The sequence below is a fragment of the Centrocercus urophasianus genome, unplaced genomic scaffold (assembly GCF_019232065.1).
Source record: "Centrocercus urophasianus isolate 14NV4802_14NV808 unplaced genomic scaffold, USGS_Curo_1.0 seq_10, whole genome shotgun sequence".
Lineage (NCBI taxonomy): Eukaryota > Metazoa > Chordata > Aves > Galliformes > Phasianidae > Centrocercus > Centrocercus urophasianus.
Window position 1 is genome coordinate 16133465 of NW_024884142.1, and position 25506 is coordinate 16158970.

Genomic DNA, 25506 nt, shown 5'->3' on the forward strand with positions numbered 1-25506 from the left:
TTACAAACGTGATCATTAAAGCGATTTGACACTAGGTGTCACTAGAATCACAGTCTTCTAAAGGAATTCTAGTAGTCTGCAAAGGTTTTGGCTCCTTTCCGTAACCAGTTTTACTACAGAAAGCATGGCTCAAGAATGAAACCTTACCAGTTCTGACTAAAATATATCTTCCATTACCATGCTGATAATCAAGTTCTTGTCTCAACATCATGCATAATGTGCAGGTATATGATAGATATGTATGATATTCCAAGACAGCACGAGTCCCGCTAATCTCAATTCAGACTTAAAATTATTTAAAAAGAAATCTAGGGGTGGAATATCAGTTTGATTTTTTTTATTATTTTTTTTTTTTTTTTTAATTAAAAAAAATATAGAGATAGCTTTACTTCACTGCAAGGGGCTGATTTTAGCATTGTATATACAAAGAGAAGACAGAAAATGAAACTAATTGGTAAGAATTCAAAGCCAGGATCAGATGAAACTCATGATCTTGCTTACTAGGAGCATTATCCTTTCTTTTCTTATTTTTCCTGACATACTGTAGTTTGTAGCTGAGTCTTTACTGCCATCAGGATGACAAATAACAATTAAGTATCTCATTAGCTACTGCAGAATGAAAACCTAGAATCCCCAGAAAACAAAAAAGATGCTAAATCTTCCACTCACGTGACTTGGTCCAGATTGACTTCATTCAGTGATTTTTGAATGTGTGAGGGAATAGTATAAGTGTATTATCTTTGAGCTTTAGGGCACCAATACAGCAATTTAGAGAACACTGTAAGGACAAAAAATTGTCATGTCCTTTATTTGATTTGTAGTTGTAAAGTTGTTGGGGTTTGGGTTTTTAGCATTGCAGTAGTTATGCTAAGAATACTTGGAAAGGGTTTAATGAATGCTGAACTCAAGTAGTTGTTTTTTTTTCCAGCAAAAGTTCTCATTATTAAAAACTAAATATGACAGCTCTATTTTATTACACAGATGTCGAGAGACTGGAGTACGTGTTGATGAATCTTTGTTTCCTGCAGTATACAATAATGAGGGCTTACCACTAAAAGTGAGTAAAATTCTAATAGCCTGACCTCGAGCATTTGAACAGTTGATTTTCAGAGCTTCCTGTAAACTCTGAGTAGGTTTTGAAAGATAATAATTGAGTGTTTATATTGGTGTATAAAGAGGTGAAGATTTAAACGATGACAAAATGATCTGCTAATCCAGATCAACTAACTGTAGAGTACCTTGTGTTTCATTGAGCTACAAACAAACAAACAAGAAAAAAAAGAAAAAAAAGTTGATAGCTTCATCTCCCTTTTACTAAAATCTGATTAAAAATATCTGTTAATCCTTTGTCATTTCATATTACAATTTGTTTTGGAAAATGTTAACTTTGCAATTATGTAGAACTGTTAGAGAAGTGATTATAAACCAGTGTTAAACACTGATCATAAATACTGTGTTAAAATGGTAGGGAGAAGGAAGTCTAGTTAGGAGAGTTTTTTACCATAGACTTGATAGTTTTACATGTCTTCTAGCACAAATGTATGCAGCCAAAGGACTTTGTTGAGAAAACTCCAGAAAATGATAGAAAACTGCAGAGAAGACTGGACCAGATGGCTAAGGAATTAGCTCAACAAAGGATAGGAATTAATGCAGGTAAGAATTTCTTTGGACTAGTATTCAAATATCTTAGTTATTTCTTGAAAGCCCTTAAAGTGAATGAATTTTTGAGGATTTGTTTGTTTCTTTCTTTTTATGCTTTTGTGCACATCACTGTAATGGATAAAGTTGATTTACATTTTACAGAATTGTTAGCAAATTTTGTTTTGTTGGACTTTTTTTTTTTTTTTTAAACAAAGCAGTACTCAATCTGAAGCTGTTGTAGTACAAATTGTTATTAGAAATTATTATAAGTAATTAATAATGTACAATATTTTTTGCATAGAAACTGATATACCGGTTTTACTGTTTGAAGATGATGGTTCACTTGTGTATAGCCCTGTTTCTAAAATAAGAAATCAATGCAGTGAAATGGAAAGAAGAATAAATGAGATGAAGGAGAAAAGAGAAAATCTGTCTCCTACAGGTAAGAAGTTAAACTTTATTTATTCATGAGCATACACAAATGGCCACCATTTTTATTGCTGCACTTTTTGCCATGCTTTTTCTGCTGTCTCTCAGAATTACTCTTACTGTACTTTTCTTGAAATATTTAATTACCTAGACTCAGAATGGAAATATCTGAATAGAATTGTGTAAGATAAAGCCACTGAAATCAGTTAGCATTAATCATTATGTCGGTAGCATTTTGTGAGACAATAGCCCATAACTCATGTGAAATGAATGCTGACTTTTCAGAGCTTTGAATCCCACTAAAATGCAAAGGGATACTGATCTAAATGATGCATGCAGAAAGAGTGCTGCTTCTTTCTTTTACAGTCTGGAATTAGAGCTGTCACTATGCCTATTTTGTACCTGATGCTTTGTTTTATGATTTGACCTGAATGCCTCTTAAATATGATGATTGAACCTAAAATTTAAGTATATTTTTTCTTTCTAAGTCATTTGGATTTGAACTGATTCTAGAATCTGTAAGTTCTTAAAACTCATCTCTTGTGTATTTTCTGTGCGTCGGACCACCGTAGCTGCAGGGTCACTGCACAGTACTCCCTTCTTCTCAAGTTTTGCATTTCTGTATTGAAAGTGACATAAGATGACAAGGAAGACAATTTTAACAAAATGGAATTTCTTAATCATAATACAGATAAGGAATAATAATGACTAAAATAGACTTTTAGATTTGTAATTTGCTATTATAACTTGGTTGAACTTTATAGCAAGATTCTAAATCTTATTTCCTATTAAATTCTAATGTGAATCCCATAGTTAACAAAGATTGTAATGTTATTACTTCCACACCAACAGTTTAAAAAGGAGTTCCAAAATGCTAAGGCACCTGTTCACATGCTGAAGAATGGGATTTAAGTAACAAAAAAAGACCTAAGTGAATAAAAACCAGATGACTTGAAAATGCGGATCTTGGTGACTTAAATCTAGACTCCAGTTTTCAAATAATTTATCAGTGCTTGTGTTGTCTCATGGTAGGGAATAATCTGTAGCATTTGAAGTTTCAAGAAACCTGTCAAATAAACTGTCATTTTATGCCTCCAAATACAATTTTGAAAGGAAATTATAGAAGCAGTTATACATTGATGAAAAATTAAATCTTATTTATTTTAGCATGGCTTGTATTTGTTTTTTCTTGCATTTTTAAGGTAATACTTCCAAGGGTTTTGAAAAGCATTTCTGCTGTATGGAGGCATCTCTACTAGCTGCGGAAGTTACCAGATTCTTTTGTTAAAACATCTCAACTGACTTAGAAGCACCCATAATATTTCATCAATAGTATTCTTTCATTTCAGAAAAATATGGTGCTGAGTTTTCTAGAAGAAATTCGATTCATTTGAAAAACATAATAAATTTTTTGTGAGTAAATAAGTTTGAGATACTGTTAAGCAGTCTATAATTAGTTGTCGAAGCACCCACATCTCTTAAGATTGAACTGTTTTTGAGATATGAATAGATGCTGTAGAAACTTGTATGTCTGCACGTAGAGCTGACTGATTTATCATTTGCAAATTCCTAGCTTCCCAAAAGTTTCAAGCACCTCTATGTTGCTCACAAGGAGACTGCCCATTGTCTACCTCTGTAACTAACTCAGAAGACACGTTATTGCAAGGTAACTATCTCAACTTTACTTACATGTTAGAGAATTTAAACATGATACATGATCTGTATATCTTATTTTAGTATACTAATCTATCACCATTCAAAATAGGACTTCTTATGTTTGTTCTATTATTTATATTTGAAGTTGAATTATTTTAGTTTTCTGCTAATTGGCAGAATATGCAGGAGTAAGAATTCAAGGAACTGGAGCAAGAGAAGTCACGCTGTGTAAATGTTGTGCCTTACTGCCGCATTGCCTGTGTCACTTTCTTGTGTGACAAGTAATTCTATTCCTTGTTAGTGCCTTCTTGTTCTGGCATTCTGTCAGTTTACTGATACAGGAATTTTGCAGCACTGCATTAAGCTCCCCACGGAGCCACCATCCCTGGATGTGTTTAAAAACCGTTTGGATGTGGTGCTCAGGGATGTGATTTAGCGGAGGGTGATTTAGAGTTAGGGTAGTATGATTAGGTTGTGGTTGGACTTGATGATCTCTAAGGTCTTTTCCAACCTGAGCAACTCCATGATTCTGTGTATGGAACAAAGAGCTTAGTGATGTGATGTGAAAACAAAGTGAACTGAATAAAAAATAAAACTCACAAAACTGATCTGTCTTATAAATTTTCAAATGAAAAATCTGAAAACCTAATGCATTCTCCAGCTTAAGTATTCAGAAAGTGACATATATTAAGGTTCTTGTACTCAGTGTTTTAGATTTTAGCGCCTGTGTTTTGAGGTAGTAGCAGGACATAAGACAGAGAATGATTGTGAAAGTTGTTAAGCTACATTTGTGGGTTTCTTAACAACATTAAGAAATAATGTCCACAATGTGTGGTGTACTTCATACTGCATGTCTACTGTCAGAACAAAAAGATAAAGATGGATTTTAGTAGAAAAGTAAGAAGTCAGCTTTTGGAATTCATAATGAAGACCATTTGATTGGACTGCCTTCTTCATTCTCCTCCACCAGAAAAGTGTATATCTTTTTTTTAATGTTGTACTGACATCATACAGAAAATCTGTCATGCTGTCTTATATGAGAACAGAGGCAAAATCATACACAGTGGTATCCTGACACAGCTAGATATGCCTTCACGCAATTTCAGAAAGAAGTAGTAACTTGATACTGGAAGTAGCATAACTGTATCACTGAACTCTTTTATCTCAGTAAATTGGTTGTGTGCTGATAAGGTTAAACATTGATTTGAGCACTTTACCTTGAATATGCCCCTCTAGCATTACAGCTGCACTATAGATTTTTATATTACAAGGGCTGCTTTGAAAGTAATGCTCTCTATTATATTATGTTGGACCACGATGTAAGAGGTTGAACCTTCTCACTAGTACTCCATTACATTTTGTTGCCATGTGACAGATGGCAGCAGAGGGGCAGTCTGACAAAATGATGTCTGACATGAAGTGTGTATGCAGCATACGTGTGTCACTGAATTCCTCCAAGTGGAGGAAGTGGCACCTACTGACATTCATCAGTGCTTGCTGAACAGTTATGGAGACCACAAGTGGATGTGAGCACAGCAAGGTGGTATGTTTCAATAATGATGCTGTCGTAGCAGCTGTGAAATACTGGGTCACTCCTGCTAGTGCAGATTACTATGAGTGGAGTACACAGGCTCTTGTTTGTCGCTGGCAATAATGCACAGTTAATAGTGGTGACTATGCTGAAAAATAATGTGTTGTAGCTAAGAATTTGTTCCATGAAATAGTGTCCTTATGCTCTTTGTATCTGTTGTAGTTCCCATGGAAATAAATAGGAGCCTTTACTTTTGGAGCTATCCTCTATATCCCTGATAATAGTCAGTGTAGTTTCCATCTCTGATAGTCAGTCATGGTGACCCTTTTTTTGTAAGGCTTATGAGAGTGCGTTGGTTGACATTTCAATTGCAGCTTAATTCAGAATGTACCAAAATATACCATATGTTTAATTCATTATTAATATTTAGTGAGGAAATAAGATTGCTGTTTTCTCTGAAACCTACAGCAGCATTAACAAAGGGAGTACTGCTAAAACTTTGCACTCAACATACATTTGTTGTAAAAATAGAGTATAGAAAGTTGTATGGAACATCTGGATTCTTAAAACTGTATTTTCAATAATCAAAGATGCAAGCCTATTTCAGAGGAATTTACTGTGAAGAGTTATTAATGGTTTCTTTTTATTATCTCCCAAAATAATTTCTTTAGAATAACTGAAATATGTTATCTTTTTCCACATTGTTTTCTTTTACTACAGTACGTAGATTGTGATATTATTTTGTATTTAATTTCTTCATAACTCTGGGAAAACTACAAGAAGATGAGCAAAAATGATTATATAGATTCCAGCTAACTCTATCAATATAAAATCATGCTGCTTTTCTCACACATTAGAGATTTTTTCTGCTTTGTTTTAAGATAGGGTTTGTAAATAACACATAGGAATACATGATAGTAAACCCTATTGCAGCTTCTCATCAATATACTTTGTTTCTGTTTAATGACTTGGTCACTGAACAGTCAGGTAAGTGGCTATATCTTTGCTTTTTCTGTTCTATAATTTCATATGTGTTTCACTTAGAAATTTTGTTCTGTTTCTGTTTTCTCAACTGTTTATTTTGCTACTTTTCATATTTCACAGGAGAAAAAAAGAAAGACTGCTTAAACTCAAGCTGTGATGACTTTTTCGGAACTATTACATCAAAGAGACAGAAAAAAGACGTAGAAAACGTCTGCGATACTCAGACTCATACTCACATTTCTATGAGTGCTTCAGTGAATTCTCCCTCATGTGGCTGTGACCAGAAGAGCTTAATCCAGAAGCAATCTAGCAGAAGAACCTTAGGTAAAAAGCAGATTTTGCAGAATACTTTGCATGATAATTTGTATTTAGAAATAAAAGATCTAGAAAAGTTTTCAGAACAAAACCATAAGGATGGAAGTACAATGACTACTTCAGTTGCAAACAAAACTTATCTTCTACAGATCAAGGACTTGGTTTGTACTGCTCCTTCCCAAAAAACTGCTGAGTTAATTACTGTTAATAGTGCTTTGAATGACAGTCTCTCTAATTCACTTTTGAGCAGTGAAGAATTAAATACACATTCATTTGATAGAAGGCTCCCTTTTGGCAGAATTGATAGTCTTACAGAACACAGAAAAAGAAATCAACTACAAACACTGTCTAGCTTTAAACTGAGTGCATCAGGGTCTAAAAAGGTGTTCTTGCACTGGGTTACTATGGATAGCAAGGATCTGTGTACTGTCGATGCTTCTTATGAGGACTTCTTTTTCTCATCTGATTTGAATAAAGTCCAGCTACAAGGTCTAAATTAGCCCCAGAATCCTCCTGAAGTTTCTTGCAAAGAATCTTTTAGAGGCATGGGCTCAACTGATAGGTGTTTCTGAAAGCTACATACTATTTATGAGAGAGGTAGAAAAAAGTCTTTTAAAGCAAATTATGCTTTAATAAAGTAGTTTAAACTAGCTGAACATACGGAAAGCGTGCCATTAAATTTTACGTCTGATGGTGAAAAAGCTGAAATTGCAGGTCTAGATTAAATTTTGGGAACTATCTGCCTCAGTATGCCCATGCCCATCCTACAGAATCAGCATGAATTGCCATACTCACACTCCTGTTTAGTCTATACATACAGACAGAAAACAATACAGTACCATACTGCATTAGAAGCACTTGTACAACTAAATGCAAAATGTCATTCTCAATGGAAAAATGCTTGAGAATTACACAAAAAGAAAAATATGCTGCAGTCCAGACTTTTACTTAAATGAGTGTGTAGGAGCCAGAAGAACACACATTTGTATTCTCATATACTGCAAGCATAAAGTCATCAGGAGAGAGGGAAATTGGCTTATGAAATGCAACCAAACTGTGAGCTGCCTTCTTCCTTTTACAGAATGCTTGGCGTTCTGTAAGCTTTGTGCTACTATTCAGGCTGAAAGAGCTGGGTCTGTTTAGCCCAGAGAGGGGAAGGCTTTTGGGAAGCTTGTTCACTGCCTTTCAGTATATAAAGGAATTTATAAGAAGTAAGGTGACACACTCTTTAACGTATTCTACCCTGGAGACATTTGAAGTCAGACTGGACCAAGCTCTGAGCAGTTTGATCTAGCTGTAGATGTCCCTGTTCATTGCAGGGGAGTTGGACTACATAACCTTTAAAGGTCCCTTCCAACTCAATTGTTCAAGTCTTGTTTAAGGTAACAAGTTCTTCATCCTTTTAATGTTATGATACTTGTGTAGACTGTCTACAAGTAACTATTAAGCATAGCATTCCCTGTTAAAATTATTCTTACTTCACAATTTAAAATTACTGTTAAAGGCACAAAATCTCTAATGGGAAATAAACCCAACAATTTCTAACTTTTGCTATAAAGAAGAGTGATTTTGACATCTGAAGGCACACAGAATCAAATAATACTCTGAGTTGGAATGGTCCCTAGAAGATTGAGTCTATCTTCTTCACCTGGGGCAGCTGAACAATGTGTGAAGCAAGCATCTCTTTCAGTTATGGCTTTGTTTATATGGGGCTGATCTTTGCTTTTAATAACAGTTTTAAGAATATTATTTATACTTGAGCATTCTTAATTTAGTTTAGCATAAATTCTTCCAATGCAAATATGTACTAGAATGTTAAGTCTTGGCAACTCAGGAAAATTCTAGAATGATACTGTGAAAACGCTCAGTTCCGATAATTTTCCGTCAGGCAAAGATCTCGGGGAAGCAACAACGTTTTTATGTGTTATTGCAACAGTGGGCATGTACACCCCTGTGGCAAAGGAGAAAACAGGCGCTTGATCAGCGACACTTCTCGTTATACACTTTTTTTCCTCCCATCACGGGTAGCTACTTTCATGTTGCCCTATTGGCTAGGTACTCCAGGTTTACAGTCTAAGCAATACATCCACTTTTCCATATGAAGTCTATCACCAGTCTATTGTTTTTAGGATCATTCCATACATTTCTATGGATACAGGAGGATAATATTCCTTGAAGCTGTTATACCTGTTTTGTTCTGTACCAGGCTTCCTTACTCTGCTCTCCACTTTTGCTTCTCTTACTACTTATGAAAGCCGTGTTTAATTTTACATTTATTTAGCAGTCCTCCCCTTGTGTATTCCTTCACAAAAGCTCAACATTATTCATGTTTTGATCACACTGGGTATTGCTAAAGTCTTCTGGAATTTATTTCCTACCCTGGCCAGGATGTCCTAGTCTCCGCTCTATTCCACTGTTCAACATCTTTCTTGTGAAAAACAACCTGTGCATTCATTATAACCTACACAGCCGTTTTGTAAGAGTGTTAGAAGTTCAGTTAGGGCCTATACTTTGCTGTTGGATGTATCTATTGCAAAAACAAAAAACTTTCACAAAGCATCAATATATAATATAAAATTTATTATTTAAAGGGCAGAACAATTTTGGTTTCACGCTTAAGAAATCCATTCACTGGAAATATTACAGGGTAACTGTGTATTTATCAGTGGGAATTGAGCTGACTTGCTCTTTTGGGTTCTTTACATCTGTGTACATTGCTATATGATATTTAACAAACAATAAAATAGATGCACGTTTACATTATATAAGTGTACCCACAAATGTATGAACCCAATTAGCGTTAATTCTAAATCATGAATTCTAGTGATGAAATTGAGACCAATATTCTAGCCTGTTACACTTCTATTGGACAACTTGTTTAAGCTCACAGATTTTGGAGGAGAGGATTAAGGAAGGGTATTCAGCAAACAAAAGTTACCAGACACTTTTCCTTTCAATCCTTTCTGGTTACAAGCTCATCTGAAAATAGAAGAGATCAGTAATAAAAACTGAATTGTATTTTCACTGTTAATGGAAATTTTGTGGAAGAAAATTAAAATTGTGTTTTAAACTTCTAACTGTGACACTGTAAAATGTAATCATGAATATCAATTAAATATGGTTTTAATACATTCTGATGTTTATTTTCTAATATTTATTTTCCTTATTTCACGTCCATGTTAATTAGTAAATAAATAGTAGATTGCTTTGTTTATATGTTTTACATGGTTTGAAAACAGGTAAATAGTATATTATTTTATTACTTACCCCTTGCGTATGTATGGTTAGGAGTGATAAAATGCTCATTGTAAGATTGACTCAATGTCTGTATATGTTTAAATATCTAGCATTTTTCTTGCCCGGTTTTTAAGTTAGTGGCACTCCTACACGTTGTCTTTAATGACAAGATGTAACATTTGATAAGCATTCTCTTTACAGACTACTTTTACTCTTTGATTTTAAAGTAGCAATTTAACTGCTGGTTTGCATGCCTAGATTTCTACCAGTTGCAGGATGAGCAAAATGGTGGCTTTGAATTTAAGCTTATGGGTATACAGTGTTGCTGTTGTGAAGGCTGACAATCTGTGTCATTAGCAGATTTCCTTGTCATTCATGTTTTAAATCTCGCCCAGCCTGCAGGTCACATGACAGCTAGAAATGCGGCCCCACAAGACTGTAAATTGTTACCATTATCACGTGATTTTAGCGATACTTTTCATGAATATAATGTGCATAGCTTGAGTACAGACTTCATAGGCAGCAACAGAATGCCATGAGGGGAGGGCACAATACACTGTTAACTCAGCCTGTCACACTCACCACTGCACTCAATTGAGTCAAAACCAGCATGCCTTACATATGACACGCATGCCACTTGGTGGGTAAAACACCGTGATTGCACACAACTGCCTTTGTGTGTGCCTGTGAAGATACCAATTTTTGTCATTAAGCAGACATGTAAGTTTTCTTTCTTAGTTAATAAGCTTCAGCTTGTCTTATTGTGTATAACAATTTCATAAGTTAGTAAGTTAACATGTTTATTAGTTTCACTAAAACAAGGTCAAGTATCCCACTAATTTTGTGTTTTTGTTGCCCTTTTTTATGCTTTAATACAAATATTTTTTTTTAAATGTGGCCCAGGCAGGCCGTTGAACACCCATGTTATACATCAATTTGCCTTGAAATCAGTTCCGTCTGCTTACAGACCTTTGAGTAGGGTTGATGATAAGTTGGCACATGAACTACACCATTTAGAATGCTAATACTTAAATTCAATGAATTCCCATGACTTAATGTCAAAGCTATAACAATAAATGATATTAGGTAAAGAGTACAAGACTATTACTATTATTTTTTTAATCATCCTAAAATCACTTAAAGTTGAACTGGATCTAGCATTATTTCCAGTCTTGACAGTATATTTAAGGCTTAACTGAGTGAATTTAGATATTTACAGTAAATATGGAGAGCAAGATTATCTTAGTTGGCCGAAGGACATGAAGTAAGATCAATTATCATTTAGTAGGTGTTGTTTAAGACTGAAATAAGGAATTGGAAATATCATTATGTTATTTAGTACAAAAATGATCAAGTTTGATTTAGATGGGTGTGTTTTACCTGAGGTTCTAGGTCCAGAATATTGAGATAGGTGCTTAATTCATCTAAAATACTATGCATATCTTTAAAATTAAATTTAATTAATTAATATCATTTTACTTGTCCTTTAAAAACAGTGAGGAATGAAGAAAAGTTATGCTTGGTTCCTTGTTTTTTATCTTCACGAAAACTTAACTGTAATGTATTAAAACAAGAAGGACAAGTATTTCAAAATAGAGTTAAAGGTTATTTTGATGTTGAATTTATAAAGTCTGATGACACTTGCCATAAAAGTATAGAATAGTAGATGTGACGTAACTTAATTGCAGTGACACTTCAAGATATTCGTAAAGGAGAACACTACAGATAAAGCTTATAATAAATGTTCATGATTTTACTGAACAAAAAGTAGCACATAGTATCTAACCATTACTTGCTTTTTAACTCAAAATATCAAAGGGATTTTTGAAGATAATATTCTGTTTCTAAACTTCTCACTGGTGATAAATGATCGTGAATGATGAGAAACTGAAATTGTAAATTAAAGCCATTCTGTTGTTGTAATTTGTTGTAATAATCGAGAGACATCTCAGTTATGAAGATGTTAATACCAGCCACTGAGCAATGTTTTAGGATTTAGAAGACCTAATCACACAGTGCCATGAGTTTGCTGATTAAATTTATGGATAATAGTGAGTACAGTTGCTTCAAAGAATTCTCTCAACCTTATCAGAAATGCCCTAGGAAAAGCTAATGAAGGTGAAAACCTTACTTTTGACTGAGCAACTGTTTCTTAAAAATAATAAGAATAATAATAGTGAGCAGAAACATGGGCAGGGGAAGTAGGAACTGGATGGCCACGAATAACCCTTACTTATGTAGTATGCAGGGTCCTTGAGTTGATAATTAAAAAGATGATGGACTTTTCCTGCTGTCTTGTAAACGCAGAGAACAAATGAGAATGAAGCCAAACTAGAAAGAGGTCCAACCATCACTGGAACTTTGATCCAAGTCTTTGGGTTTAAATCTAAGTGGGGCAAGATTTAAGGTTCTTGAACATTCGGGTCAAGAGAGTCAAAAGGAATATTTGAGCACTTCTCACTACCCTGCCCCCCTTTCAGAAAAAAAAAAAAAAAAAAAAAAAAAAAAGAAGGAAAGAAAACAAGATGCTGGTGTATTGTCATTTTACAGTGAATTAAATGACTGGGAATTCTATTGGAATTTAACAGACTGATACCTTGTTTTTAACTAGTTTTCACTATGCAGTCCTCCTGCTTGGGGTGAAACAACGGAGTCAGTAGTCTCCTGACATATTTTGTGGCCCAGTATCTTTTACTTAAGATTAAAAATAAATGTTTAGTAGTAGCTTTCTACACTCACATTTCCCAAACAGTGACATTTATTTTTCTTATCTTGTTTTTATTGTGTGGCAAGATCTTTTGTCCTCTTGCCATCAGTCTTGCTGTATGATTGAAGATGATGGACCTTAATGCAATAACAAATACCTAGGTCACTTCGAAAGTAACACTTTCTATTTGTTTCGATTGAATAGAATAGGCAGTTAGACTTTAAAATATAGGTAATATTGAAGTAATGGCAAGATTATTTGCAAGGAATTGAATTTGGGTCACTTCAATCACTGTTTATTAAACTTTCTTTAAATGATGTCATGTGTTTCTTTTAAGTGAAAAATTAATGAATGTCCTAACATGGATTCAATTGAATTAAATTTAGGAAGAACAACCTACCTCAATCTTCAAAGATTGAAACTTTATCAAAAGCTAGATCCAAGCTTTTTTGTCTTCTGCAAGCAAGTTAATTTCTCAAATGAATCCAGAATTTTATCATTTTCAAACAAAGTTGACAAATTAAATTTAGTTAATTTAAAAAATAAGGAATGAGAAATACTGCTTTTCGTCGTATATTAGAGTACCTTCTCATGGATGGTGCCTTTTTCTAAATAACAGAATCTATACGCTTGCATATGCTGTCAATCCTTGCCTGCTAACAGCTTGCTTGATTTGTTTACAAACTGTTGTTTGAAAACACACTTAGGACCCTCAGGATATTTTGGATAAAAACAGTGTGTTCTAAAAGCTCTCATGTTTCAGTAAGAAATATAAAAATATAGCACCAGTGCTTCCGAAATATTTCTTTGTGTATTCATAGAAATGACAAATTTTAAACAAAAAGCTGAGTTGCTCATTCTCTATTTGTGATTAATATGCAGTACTCAAAATATCAGAAATTACAATTAGTTTTATAATTAGTTTATTTAGAAGATGAGAAACTGAAGGATAAAGACAAGTGCTCGTGTGTGATTTTTCTTTTCATAACTGAAACAATGGAAAAATAACTGGACTCCCCAGTACAAAAAAGACAGGGATCTGTTGGAAAGAGTCCAGCGGAGGGCCACAAAGATGGTGAAGGGCCTGGAGCATCTCTCCTATGAAGAAAGGCTGAGTGAACTGGGTCTGTTTAGCCTTGACTTTTCAAGACTGAGAGGAGATCTGATCCAGGTCTATAAATATCTAAGGTGTGGGGGGCAGAATGGCGAGGCCGGACTCTTTTCAGTGGTGAATGGAGACAGGACAAGGGGAAACAGCTGGAAACTGCAGCATAGAAAATTCCACACAAACATGCGCAAGAACTTCTTTACCGTGAGGTGACGGAGCACTGGAACAGGCTGCCCAGGGAGGTGGTGGAGTCTCCTTCTCTGGAGATGTTCAAGACCTGCCTGGATGCCTACCTGTGCGACCTGCTGTAGGGAACCTGCTTTGGCAGGGGGGTTGGACTCCATGATCTCTGGAGGTCCCTTCCAACCCCTTCAATTCTGTGATTCTGTGAACTGATGCAAATTTTTAAGTTAGATTTTTTTAAAATTGTTCTGAGCTCTATAGAGTGTGGCAGTTTCATTTCATGTTTCTAAATTTGTATTATGCTTGCTTTCTAGGTGATGAAAATTGTGTGTCAGAGTATGATGTTACTTATGGTTCTTGCAAAGTTTTTAATGAACAAAAAAATAAGCACAAGGGGATGGTAAGAAAAAACAGAAGACTCCAAAAGGTCAGTTTAACATATTGTTAAGTTCTTTTTGAAGAATCACTGAGTGCCTTTTTACCTACAAACAGAATATGCATGATGTATGTATGTTTAAAAGAGAAAATAAAAACATTTCCAAACCTTTCTTTGAAATATTATGTGAAGGGTGCTCAAAAACAATTTATATAGCCACTTAACTCAGCTTTCTGAAAGCATGTAGTGGCAGTCATGTCACTGCATTTTTTTTTTCATATATGTATAGTAGATCATTCACTATGGCTGTCTCTGAAGAACATTCCATATTTCTTCTTATATTCTTATAAGCTCTTATATTCCTATAAGCTCTTATATTCTTATCGCTCAGTCTGGATAGGAATAAACAAAGTGAGATGACTGGGTCAGCACTGGATCTTAAGTTTAATTTGTCTTCTGAAAGTTATGTTAGAATTAAATGCAAAACTGATAAGCAGGAAAATAAATAGAGTTTTTTTCATCAGTACTATAGTAGCAAGGCGTACAATTAAAATGAACGCTGAATTGTTTAAAAAATGGGTAGTCCTAAGGCACTGAAGGATGTAATGACATGAAACAAATTAGACAGATGTTTCATTGTTCTGTAGGTGGAGTTTTGAAGAGTTTGATCAATTTTTTTTAAATCCTTTTACTCTGAAGTTGTGAGCAGATGCCATTACCAGGCTGTGCAACCTTTTAAGCATCTTGAAGATAGAATATTATTTTTCATGGCCCAGTCATCTGCTCCTGTTCAAAATTACAATTTGACTTCCTGCCTGTGTCTTACTGCTTGTTATTTTTTAAACTGAGCTGTGGGTATGTCCCTGTTCATTGCAGGGGAGTTCTACTAGATGGCCTTTAATGGTCCCTTCCAACTCAAACAATTGATTCTGTGATTCTGTTAAAGTGTTCACCTTCTTCTTCTAAATATATACAGTCATATCAGTTGTAAAACTAATAAGAATTATATAGAACATATAAATCAACTTCACTCTTCATCTGTGTCCTACAATAAACATTTCAAGAATGTTTCCTCATTGAGCTGGAACACCTGTCCAGAAAAGTTTCATTTCCTGTAACAGAAATCTTATGAAAGCTGCTAAATATGTATCCGTAAACAGTCAGTGGCCGTAAGGCTGTCTGTGAGAACGACGCTTGGAGATTTGTTACATTTATTGGCACTCATTCCCTATTCTGAGTGTTTACACTACGAGAGCATCACATTGTAGTGCTAGTTTTTTGTTTTCTTAATGAAGGATCCCAACATAACTATCACACAATGAAAAAGAAGAAAAAGCAATAAGAAGTTAATTTTTAGTTGCTACCCTTTTTCAAAGAAGAGTTAAAACTTTGGCTTTACAGAAAGTGGGGTGTTTTAATGTTTATCCTTGCTTTGCTTGTTGCAAAGCCTGCTTTGTGAGGTAGTTTGCTGGTAACAAACACTAAGCAGTAACTGAAGAAAACTCATTTCAGTGTTTTCAGATAGCTTCTTTCATATCCATCCATTTCACTGGGTGATTTGATTTGAATGTCTGTGACACAGTAACAAATGCTTTATTTCTTTTTATAAGTGTGCTATTATAATTTTAAAGGTTTCCAGTTGCAGTTTGTGCAAATTAATATTGAGACAGTGTTCCTTTTCTCCTGGTTGAAACATGAGAAGAACTTTACAAAGTGTGTTACATTTAATACACCATTTGACTGCACTGAAAAACAGCACTTGCTATTTTCTCTCCTTCCAGCAATTGTCTGTTAATCTGTATTACACAGTTATTAATGTTCAAGATCTCTTACTCATAATTTAAATGCATACGTACGTACAAAATATATAAAGCCAGTATAGGAAATCCCTAGGAAATTCTTATTGAAGAAATTTTAACAGGATAATGTCTTGGAGTGAACTATGCTAGGTATCTACATTTTTATAAATAACTAAATTGCAAAGCTTCTCTGGTACCAGTCAAACTTCTTTCAGGAAGCTTCCTAAAAACAAACCAAACATGATGTGAATTTTTAATAAATATAAACACATTTTTGCAATGGCTGCAGCTTAAACATTATAACACTTTGCCTAGTGTTTGGTGAAGTGACAGTGAAGTTAAATTAGAAAATATTTCCTTTCTGAAGCAAAAATTATAAAATTCTTCTGTTTTGTCTTTTGACAGAAGTCAAAATCAAGAATATCTTTGTTTAGCTGCTTCTTTGTCACGATTTAGATTGCATTCAAATTTCCTTTTCTATCTATACTATTTATATAGACTTGCTTATTTCGCTCTTTAACACTGAAGACTTCTAATCATAGCTACTGAAATTACAAAAATTGTAAACTAAGAAAAGCTCTAAAGACAAAGCAGTTTTAATGACAATCCCAGACATGTTAGGGGAACATAATAAATACTTTTAGGAATCTTTAATGGAACAAGTGTTTTGTTTAAAAAGAAGAAAAAAAAAAAAAAGATAACGAACAGTAACAAGAGTTTCTGTGTGTTGTTAACATTGAAGTCTCTAAAGGCGGATTTAAAAACACGTTTTAAAAAATGGTCTGTATGTAGTTCCTCTAAAACTTCCTAGTTTTTAGATCAGTCATTGAGCACAGTTCCAAGACTGACATGCTCAGTCGATCAAGATATGTACTCTGATTTAATGCCTGTGCAGGTGGCTTCCCTGATCCAGAAATGTCAGTGTATGATACTGGGTTGCGGGGATAGAAGCAGTCCTTTACTGTGGTACAGTTTTCGAAGTTTTCATGAAATGAAATGCATAATCGAGGGATAATTATTAAGTATCTTGACGGATAATTAAAATCGCATTTTGTCAGAGAAGGCAGTATGGACTTCATAGAATCTATCTGCAAAAAAAAAAAAAAGAGTTCTTCCATGATAGTCAGGAAATATTGATGGTATGGACCAAATATCTGTCGCTGTAATTTTAGGTGTAACTGTTTTGATCCCAGAATGTTTGATGTTCACAAACTGCCATATATGTCATATATGAAGTAATCCTGAAAGTGCCTGACTAACATTAGCTGATGGCAACTGAATAGTTGACTATTGTTTAAATCTAGTTGTCTGCTTGGTGCAGCATAGTACTGAAAATAGGAAATAAGATTTTGAGCAATCTGCATTGTGAGACAACACAAAAATAAGAGGATTTAATGTTATGAGTCACATTATCTTCATTGGAGTGCCTGAAATTGGCCACTGAATGGACCATTGAAATCCAACAGGAAAGTTTATTTTTACTGGCAAGACACAACTTATGATGTTGCTATAACCAAAATGTCGCTGTGTTCATTAGTTTGTTTCAAACATTCAGAATTTATAGTAATATTGACATTCAAAAGCAGAATATAAATGAGAAATGTTAGTTATTGTTTCATACAAATGGAATTTGCAGATACTCATTTGATAAGATTCAAGAGATACAACTTCCTCTCAACAAGTTCAGAGTGTTTCCTGCTTCCACAGGTACACTTACAGCTACTGTTCGCACTTAAAAGTTTGCTGTTTAGAAAACTGGAAATGTACCAAGACAGTGATATAGGTCATTGTTAACTTTGCAATTTGGTAACTGGGTAATTGTTCCGCAGTCTTCCATACAAAAAAAAAAAAAAAAAAAGTGGATATGAGTAAGAAAGAGAGCAGAAAATCCTAGAATCACAATTTCTGTGATGTACAATCACAATTTCTGTGATGTACATCTATGCCATCTCCATACTTTTCCTTAGAAGTCTATGGCATTCTTCAATCTGATGGTGGAAGATGGATTGAAGATGGATGGCTTAGGATGGCTTGACTATCTGAAACAAGTGGGTTACAGTCTTGTCAGCAGAGTATTTACTGAATTTTGCATTCTTAGATCACAACACAAAGCTAAAATTAATCCAGCCTTGATTTTTTGGGGACTTCAGACTGCTGTTCAGGAGTATATTCACCAAAAATCCCAGTCTCCTCGCTGTTTGCTTGGCAATCTTCAGAACATAAATCAACCTCACCATGTCAATGATTGCAATGAGTGCAAACTCATTATCTAACAGTTGGATTAAGCAAGATGATGGTTTAATTCTTAAAATATTTCCATCTCTAGAGTCACTACAATGGAACTGTCTCTCTTTGTGCCTAGGTTACTTCTCTCCAGTGTGTGCATGTAGTAAATTGTACATCAAACCACTGGGTTTTTTTCAGTGAAGTAGCCTGTGCAGATACCTCTTCTTTTGATCCATCCATGATGTGTGTCCATTGACCAAAATGGAATAGATGAATGATGATGATTAAATCAGGCCGTTATTTTCTCTGAAGCTACTCTATTGTTGCAGATTGTCTTTGTAACTTGGTTTTTAATCTTGCAGTGAGGTCCCAAAGTATCCCAGCTCAAGATTTTTGTAGTTCTTTTAGTCTGACATATTCAGATATCTGAAGAAATTATTCACTTCATCAGATTTGGTAATGAAAGCTTAAATGGCTTTAATGTCTGAGCAGACAAAAAAGATTTACACCTGTACTGTACTCCTGTACTTAAATTTTTGTTGAAATTGTTCAGACGGGCACAAAGTATTTTTGTTAAATTTAAGGGCAAGGAGCTGCATGAAAGGTTCGTGCTAATTGACTTTGAGATTTCTGTTTGCGGACAAAGGTGTGGGAAGGAGAATCTTTGTTACTCTGCCTTTCCCCTTTGTCTGTCCCTGGAAAGCCTAAATCTCTGGCTTTACCAGATAACCCTATGAAACTGCAAAATGCTGTGAAATCCATCCTCTGTTGAAGAAATGAATACGACGTGGATTTTTTTGTTTTGTTTTGTTTAAAACATGTTAGCTATTACAGATGCATGTAGAAAACAGAAAATATCAGTTAGTTGTAAAGTGTGTCAGCATTAGGGTGAAATCAGTCTGAAGCTGTTGATCAACCTTAATCTTGCCAACAGTATTTCTAGGGTTCTTTGGCATTGAGGGAAATGTAATTCTCAGATATATAATTTCATTTTAATTTTTTCTTGTTATAGTTTACATTGTGTGTGTTATTTTTTGTGTGGTGTTTGTTTTTTGTTTTTTGTTTTTTTTAACCTTCCTCATAGTAGTTCTGATTTGGTTAATGCTGGTACATTTTTCACATCCCATTAGCACCAAAGCAGAGGTCTTGCGTTTTAGTCAGGAAATTACAACTGTAACTCAATTTGCAGACAGAGAAAACTGGAAAAATGTCGTTATCAAGAACTGATGATAAGTGGAGTAAGGCAAACCAGAAAGTAAATTATAACTTCGAATATTCAATGTTTAAAACTGCCGAATAGAAATAATTCACTATAATTACCAATTATTCTCAGCTGTGAGCCACTATTATATGAATAGAATAAATTAACATAATTTATAGATTGTTTCTAAAAACAGCTTTAAAGTTTTGTATCCTCTCCTTCAAACTTTCCTAGTAAAACAAAAAAAGAATAAGTGAAATTAACCCAATCCTTGATAATTCACATGCTGCATCTGGCTCTTTTTTGGCTCCTGTACTTGTCAGAGGGAAGAATGTGACTCCTAGAATACAGCTGTTAAGATCAACAGAATGCATAGGAGTTCTGAATCTATTTTAGAACCATCTGATGGAGCTACAATAGCCAAAAAGTAAAAGGCTAGGAAGACTACAAAATGCTTGTCATAATGCTCTTGTACTCTCCCTTGCATTATATTTGCATATGAATGCACTTCTTCCCTTTTCCCTCACATTCCAAAAGAAGTCCTTTGTCCCTAGCATACTGGCCAAACTACGCATCTTGTTGAGTTCTGAAGTTGAAAGTCTTTTTTTTTCACCCATCATGGTATACATTTGATCTTATTAGAGTATTTAATATAAGTATTAAATAGTATTAAAGCCCATTTCTTTCAGAACTTGTCAAAGGTGTAAGAGAGCATTCAGTCTAAGGAATACACGATTCAGAAGTTGTATTTATTCCTTGATGTCCATCCTTGGAAGAAACCAGAGGTCTATGTTCTTGACCCAAACGACTCATGACAGTTTTTGAAAAGCAGGTTGTACAAAACAAGGCTTTTCTCTCATTTTCCTTCAGCTCCAAGAAGCACCTGCTTGAAGTTAGAAAAACAAAGGAATACATTTTGAGGTTGGATGCTTCTTTTGTGATGTGGGGCAGTTCAGATACAGGATGTATCACGCTGTGTTTCAAGAATTGAAAAAAATAACAAGCACTGCTTTCTTTGAGGTATTGAAATGCATGTTATGTATTTCACAGGATGTGGAGAAATCTTGTTGACAGATTCTAAAAAGAAATATTTAATGCAACTGTAGTCTTAAGAAACATATAAAGGAAAGCGGAGGCATGTAAATGTTCTATAGGAGTCTTAATACAGCCTTCATTACAGATCTAAAACACAATCCAGAAATAAATGTGCTCTCATTTAGAAAACAGATGTGCAACTCCTCTTGATTGAGAGAAAAAATGATAAATTTTAAAAGGTCTTATTCATTTAATACCATTTTTTCAGAGTTGTATTAATAATAATCCTGCTTCAAATGTGCATTAGAATACATAGCAATGCTCACCAGATGTCTTTTTGCTAATCAGAGAAGAAAATGCTAACTCAAAACATATTTTGCAATAAAAGAAAAATGTAAAATAAAAACAGGCGCAAGTAGCATTGAAGAAAAATTGCATAGCAAGAGAGGGAAGAAAGCAATTAACTTGAAAAATGTACTACTGAACATTAAAACAATTTTGCTAAGTTTTCTGTTTGGTAACTGCATACAAGTGTATTAAAGAGAACCGCTTGTATAATTGAAGCAATAAAACAAAATGTAGAAAATGACCCCCCCTTACTTGCAAAAATATGCAGTTTTGAATGAAGATGAAAAAGTAGTTTGGAAGAAATTAAACTTATCCCAATTTCTACCTCCTGTATGCATGTTTCTGCATTCTTGAATCTTTGAATGGCGCTGATGACACTGACAAAACATCACAGCCTGTCAGGCTGCAGGTTTTACAAGTTGTGTGGGTACAGTATTTTCACTTCCCTGAAGATAGGTACTAAGGAACTTCTAATGAACATTTGTTCTCTGAAGCTGAAGAAACAGCTGTAGGATCTCAAATTGCTCTGGCCTTGGTTTATGTAGTAAGTCTTTTAACACAGCTTTGGCAAAATCAGTAGTCTGATTAATAATGTTTTCACTGTGTTCATTTTTTAAACATGTGAGAAATTTTTCTGCACGTTCTGAACAGGCACATTAGGATCTTGCTGTAGAGCTAACACTACACAAGGACCCCAAGAAACTAGTGCAATTATTTTGTGTGGATTTAATTCCAGACATCAAGTCAAAGGAGAACATTATGGTCATGCTGAAGCATACGTGTTCAGTATTGATTGGGTTTCAACCCAGAAAGAGTGGAAAGAGAATATGTTGCTTCAAAGCCATGTTCTGTGCCTTTATAGGATCCCTTAGAATTATAGATTCCAGGATCCCTTGAAGTTGTGTAGATCTAACAAAATGTGTTTTGACACTATGAGGTACATCCTCACTACTGTATAGCATAGCTCCACTTATAGTGCTCCATCCCTGGAGGTGTTCAAGGCCAGACTGAATGGAGTCCTGGACAGCCTGGTGTAGTATTAAATGGGGAGGTTGGTGACCTTGCCTGTGGCACGGGGTTGGAGATTCATGATCCTTCAGATCCCTTCCAACCCTGGCCATTCTGTGATTCTGTGATTTCAAGCTTTTCAGGCTAGCAGTATGTTAATAATCAGCATTCCAAAAATACTGAGTAAATTTATCCCAAATAAGTATTTCAATTTAAAATTTTCATCCTTTCATCATTTGAAGTTTTATTCTGTTCTATAATTGGTTATTTTTGCCTTTTCATAATCAATGTATCAAATGAACATTTCAGTTTGGAAGTACTGTAGAGCTTACTGTTGAGCCTTTACATTTATTTCTTTACATTTACATAATACTGTCTGAGCAGTTTTTTTATCATGAGTTTGAAAAATATTGAATAGGCTGCATAATTTGTTTCTCAATAATTTATAGTTTCTCAATATTTTATGGGATTTATGTTATTTATCCACTTCACCTACAGGATGATATTAGCATCTATACATTGTATTTATCATCTTTTTAAGTCATCTTGACCATGTAATGTTTCTGAATAATGTTTTTTGGAACGAAGCAATAGTGCAGAAGTAGAAGAATAGCAGAAAGTTTTTCACCCAGAGAGTGGTTACTGGAATAGGTTGCCCAAGGAGGCTGTGGATGCCCCATCCTTGGAGGCATTCAAAGCCAGGCTCTGGTCTGCCTGGTCTGGTGGTTGGTGACCCTGCACATAGCAGGGGAGTTGAAATTGATCTTTATGGTCCTTTTCAACCCAGGCCATTCTATGATTCTATGATATTAGTCTTCAAATGTAATTCCAAAGAATCCATCTGTAAATAAGACAAATTGCTTGAACACTTGAGTGGACAACAACTCTGTACTGATAAGAGAGGATGGATGGTGTTGCATCATAATATCTTCCTCCTTCTGTTCTATGATTCATTGCTGAATCTTTCTCAAGTCATTTTTGAACTGTGCTATCAAATGTAATCTCAATACATTACAGGAAGCCAGATTTTAGTACATTGGAGTGAAGTTAGAAATGGAAATGAATATTTGTTATGGAGTGGTACCTAGACAAGAAACTTGAAATTCATGTCTTGATTTTTAAGATTAGGAAGAGTTGTTTTGAGATTATTGTAAAAGTCAATTGATCTACTTTTTCTACAAAACTAAAATTCTAACATATACATTCTTGTCCATATTTATGTAGTTACACGTAATCCTTAGGCTTTTCTTACAGGATTATGTCATGTTGATCATTTTATGTTTGTCTGATCGTTGTGCTCAGTTTATGTTTCTCTGATACTGGTAAATAATATTCTGTCCTACTTTTGTGCATGGTGGAGGCCTTATGTTTATTACTGATGATGGAAGGATACCTCTTCTTCTGTTTTCTATAGTACTAACTCATGAAACAATGATTTAAAATCTGTGTGAGACACTCTTTGCACATAAGCTAGGGGATTCTGCTGGGACTATGCTTTCTAAGGTGACTCAGTTTTGCTCTTGTATGCATTTTTGTAATCTTTGCTTGTACCTTGTTAATTATTACTCAGTCAACTTTTATTCATTAGGCATGATTTAAGAGTGAAATAATGTATATTCTTTAAAATAAGCAAACTCTTGTTTCTTCAGTATCTCAGACAGATTTTGTCTTTCTTTCGTAAGAAATGGAAATCATTTTAAATTAAAGGGTTTCTTTGTTGTAGTTAAGCTGCCTTTTCGTCTCAATCTGATCAAGAAAAGAAGAAAGCAGAAGACAGAAAATACTAATTTTTTTTTTTTTTTTTTTTTTTTTTGTGCTGTGCTTGCTGTGCTACTCTTGAAATCTGTCACTTTGTTTTAACTGATGAAAAACTCCATTTTTGCTTTCTCCTACTGGATGCTCTGATACCAGACATTATGAAGGGGTTTCTTTCCTTCCACATCCTTAATGTTTAATATTTCTAGTATATATGTCAGTTAGTACTGCCTCTTCCCAGAATGATACTGTAATTATCAAGTAGTTCAATCCTTTTAATAGTACAGTTAATCAATTAAGTTTTTTCAAAGTAGAAATGTTTTCAGGCTTTTGATGTTTTCTTGTTTGCTTCAATTTTTTAGCCAACAAGGACACTAGTCATGACGAGCATGTCTTCTGAGTAAGTATTAAAAAGTATTAAGTATTAAAAAGTATTTTTACTTTCTCATTAAGTTTAACTTAAGTTTTTATAATCTTTTCATCTCTATACAAAAAGGAATTTGTCTTTGGGCCGTACAATGAAGTACTTCATTCTGTCATGCTGGCTAGAAGTACCTGTGTATATCATTACTAACTACACTTTGTAAGAATGTGTGCGTATCTGTGCTGTTATGGTGCAGACTGGAATAATGTTTCCATTGGCCTGTAGGTGAACTCAGCAGGGCTTCAGAGCAATAAAACCAAAGTCAATCATATTTTGATTTTTTTTCTCAAAGAACTGTAAGAGTTTTTTGTAGTAAATAGTCTAAGGATGGAGTTCTGAACCTGGCTTTTTCCCCATATGTTATAACTGCTTCTATTAAAAAGACAAAAGAACAAGAAGTCTTAACGATCTGAAACACCAATTTAAAATATTGTCATTCATATCTTCTTTTTTGCTGCTGAAGAAATACCAGTTCTAGGCTTTTCAGCCATTTTGTTTCAAAACATTAGAAGCAACTGCAGCTGTGTGTTTGTGGAAGAGTTAATATTTTTCTGGCAGGCTCTTATCATTCCCTTAAAATTTTTACATCATAAAGACTTCCAAGAAAAACAAAATTATGTATTTTCTACTGTATTTTCCTACAGTTTTTTGAATTATTTTTCAAAACTTAAGGTCTTATTTCTACTACCCACAAATCTCTTTCAGTGCTGAAGTAATTAAGTCATGACGGTTACATAGTAAGCAATCTGAAACAGTACTTAGTGGCAGTCCTCTTAGAAATACTTTGTAAATGGTAGCAATTAACCAGTATACTACTATAAATGTCAGAAATGTAAAACAGTAATAGTATTTTTCTTGTTTTTAATATGAGTTGTTTCTATTAATGCCAAGACTACAAATGCATTTTGCTAATCATGTCATAGACGATCGTTGTGAGGGAGGGAAAGATAATAGCTACAGTCCTGATAAGGATAGTGGAAAACAGGCTGTGATGTACCTTAAAGGAGACCGCAGATCTTGACAGCTAGGGAAAAAATGTTCTTCTGTTGAAAGAGGTCGTTAATAAGTTACTTCTTTTATGTTGATATATGCTGACTTTTCCTAGAAAGTTAACTATTTCATAAAATAAAAATGTCTGTTGATTAAAAATTTGCTTTCCTTCAGAACTTTTTCATCAATATTTTGCTTCTGACTGTCCGCAGTTAAAGGGATTGATCATGCTATAGGGAAGGTGAAGGTAAAGGAACTGCTTCTGAAAGAACTAAAAAGCGTAAAATAGTCCTCAATAGGACTTGAACTGGCTCAAATCCAGTTCTAATATCCAGTAGCTACAATTACAGAAGTAGTTCATTAGAAATTTTAAGATGCATGAGTTCAGTGGTTTCATGGTATCGGGTTTTGAGAATATTTTCAGTGCTGCTCACTGATAAGCAGCCAGTAGCTGCCTATTTTTCTGAGTCACAAATTTAGTGAAATTTTGCTGTAATTTTTTCAGCTGACTGAAATGCAAACTGCTGAGTTTTCAGTGCAGTTGATTAAGACA

General features: G+C 34.4%; 1 protein-coding gene across 7 annotated transcripts in view; it reads left to right on the forward strand.

Moving 5' to 3' along the window:
- The window catches only part of MCPH1 (microcephalin 1), a 121229-nt gene that overhangs the window by 7952 nt on the left and 87771 nt on the right, over positions 1–25506 (forward strand). For 6 of the 7 annotated variants that reach the window (XM_042823372.1, XM_042823411.1, XM_042823394.1 and 3 more), the window contains exons 4-10: positions 982–1057; positions 1533–1653; positions 1943–2083; positions 3644–3736; positions 6362–6565; positions 14106–14218; positions 23902–23939. In XM_042823372.1, coding sequence (XP_042679306.1) covers positions 982–1057; positions 1533–1653; positions 1943–2083; positions 3644–3736; positions 6362–6565; positions 14106–14218; positions 23902–23939 — 786 coding nt within the window. The remainder of the gene's footprint in view (positions 1–981; positions 1058–1532; positions 1654–1942; positions 2084–3643; positions 3737–6361; positions 6566–14105; positions 14219–23901; positions 23940–25506) is intronic. The other variant, XM_042823400.1, reaches the window with a different exon arrangement.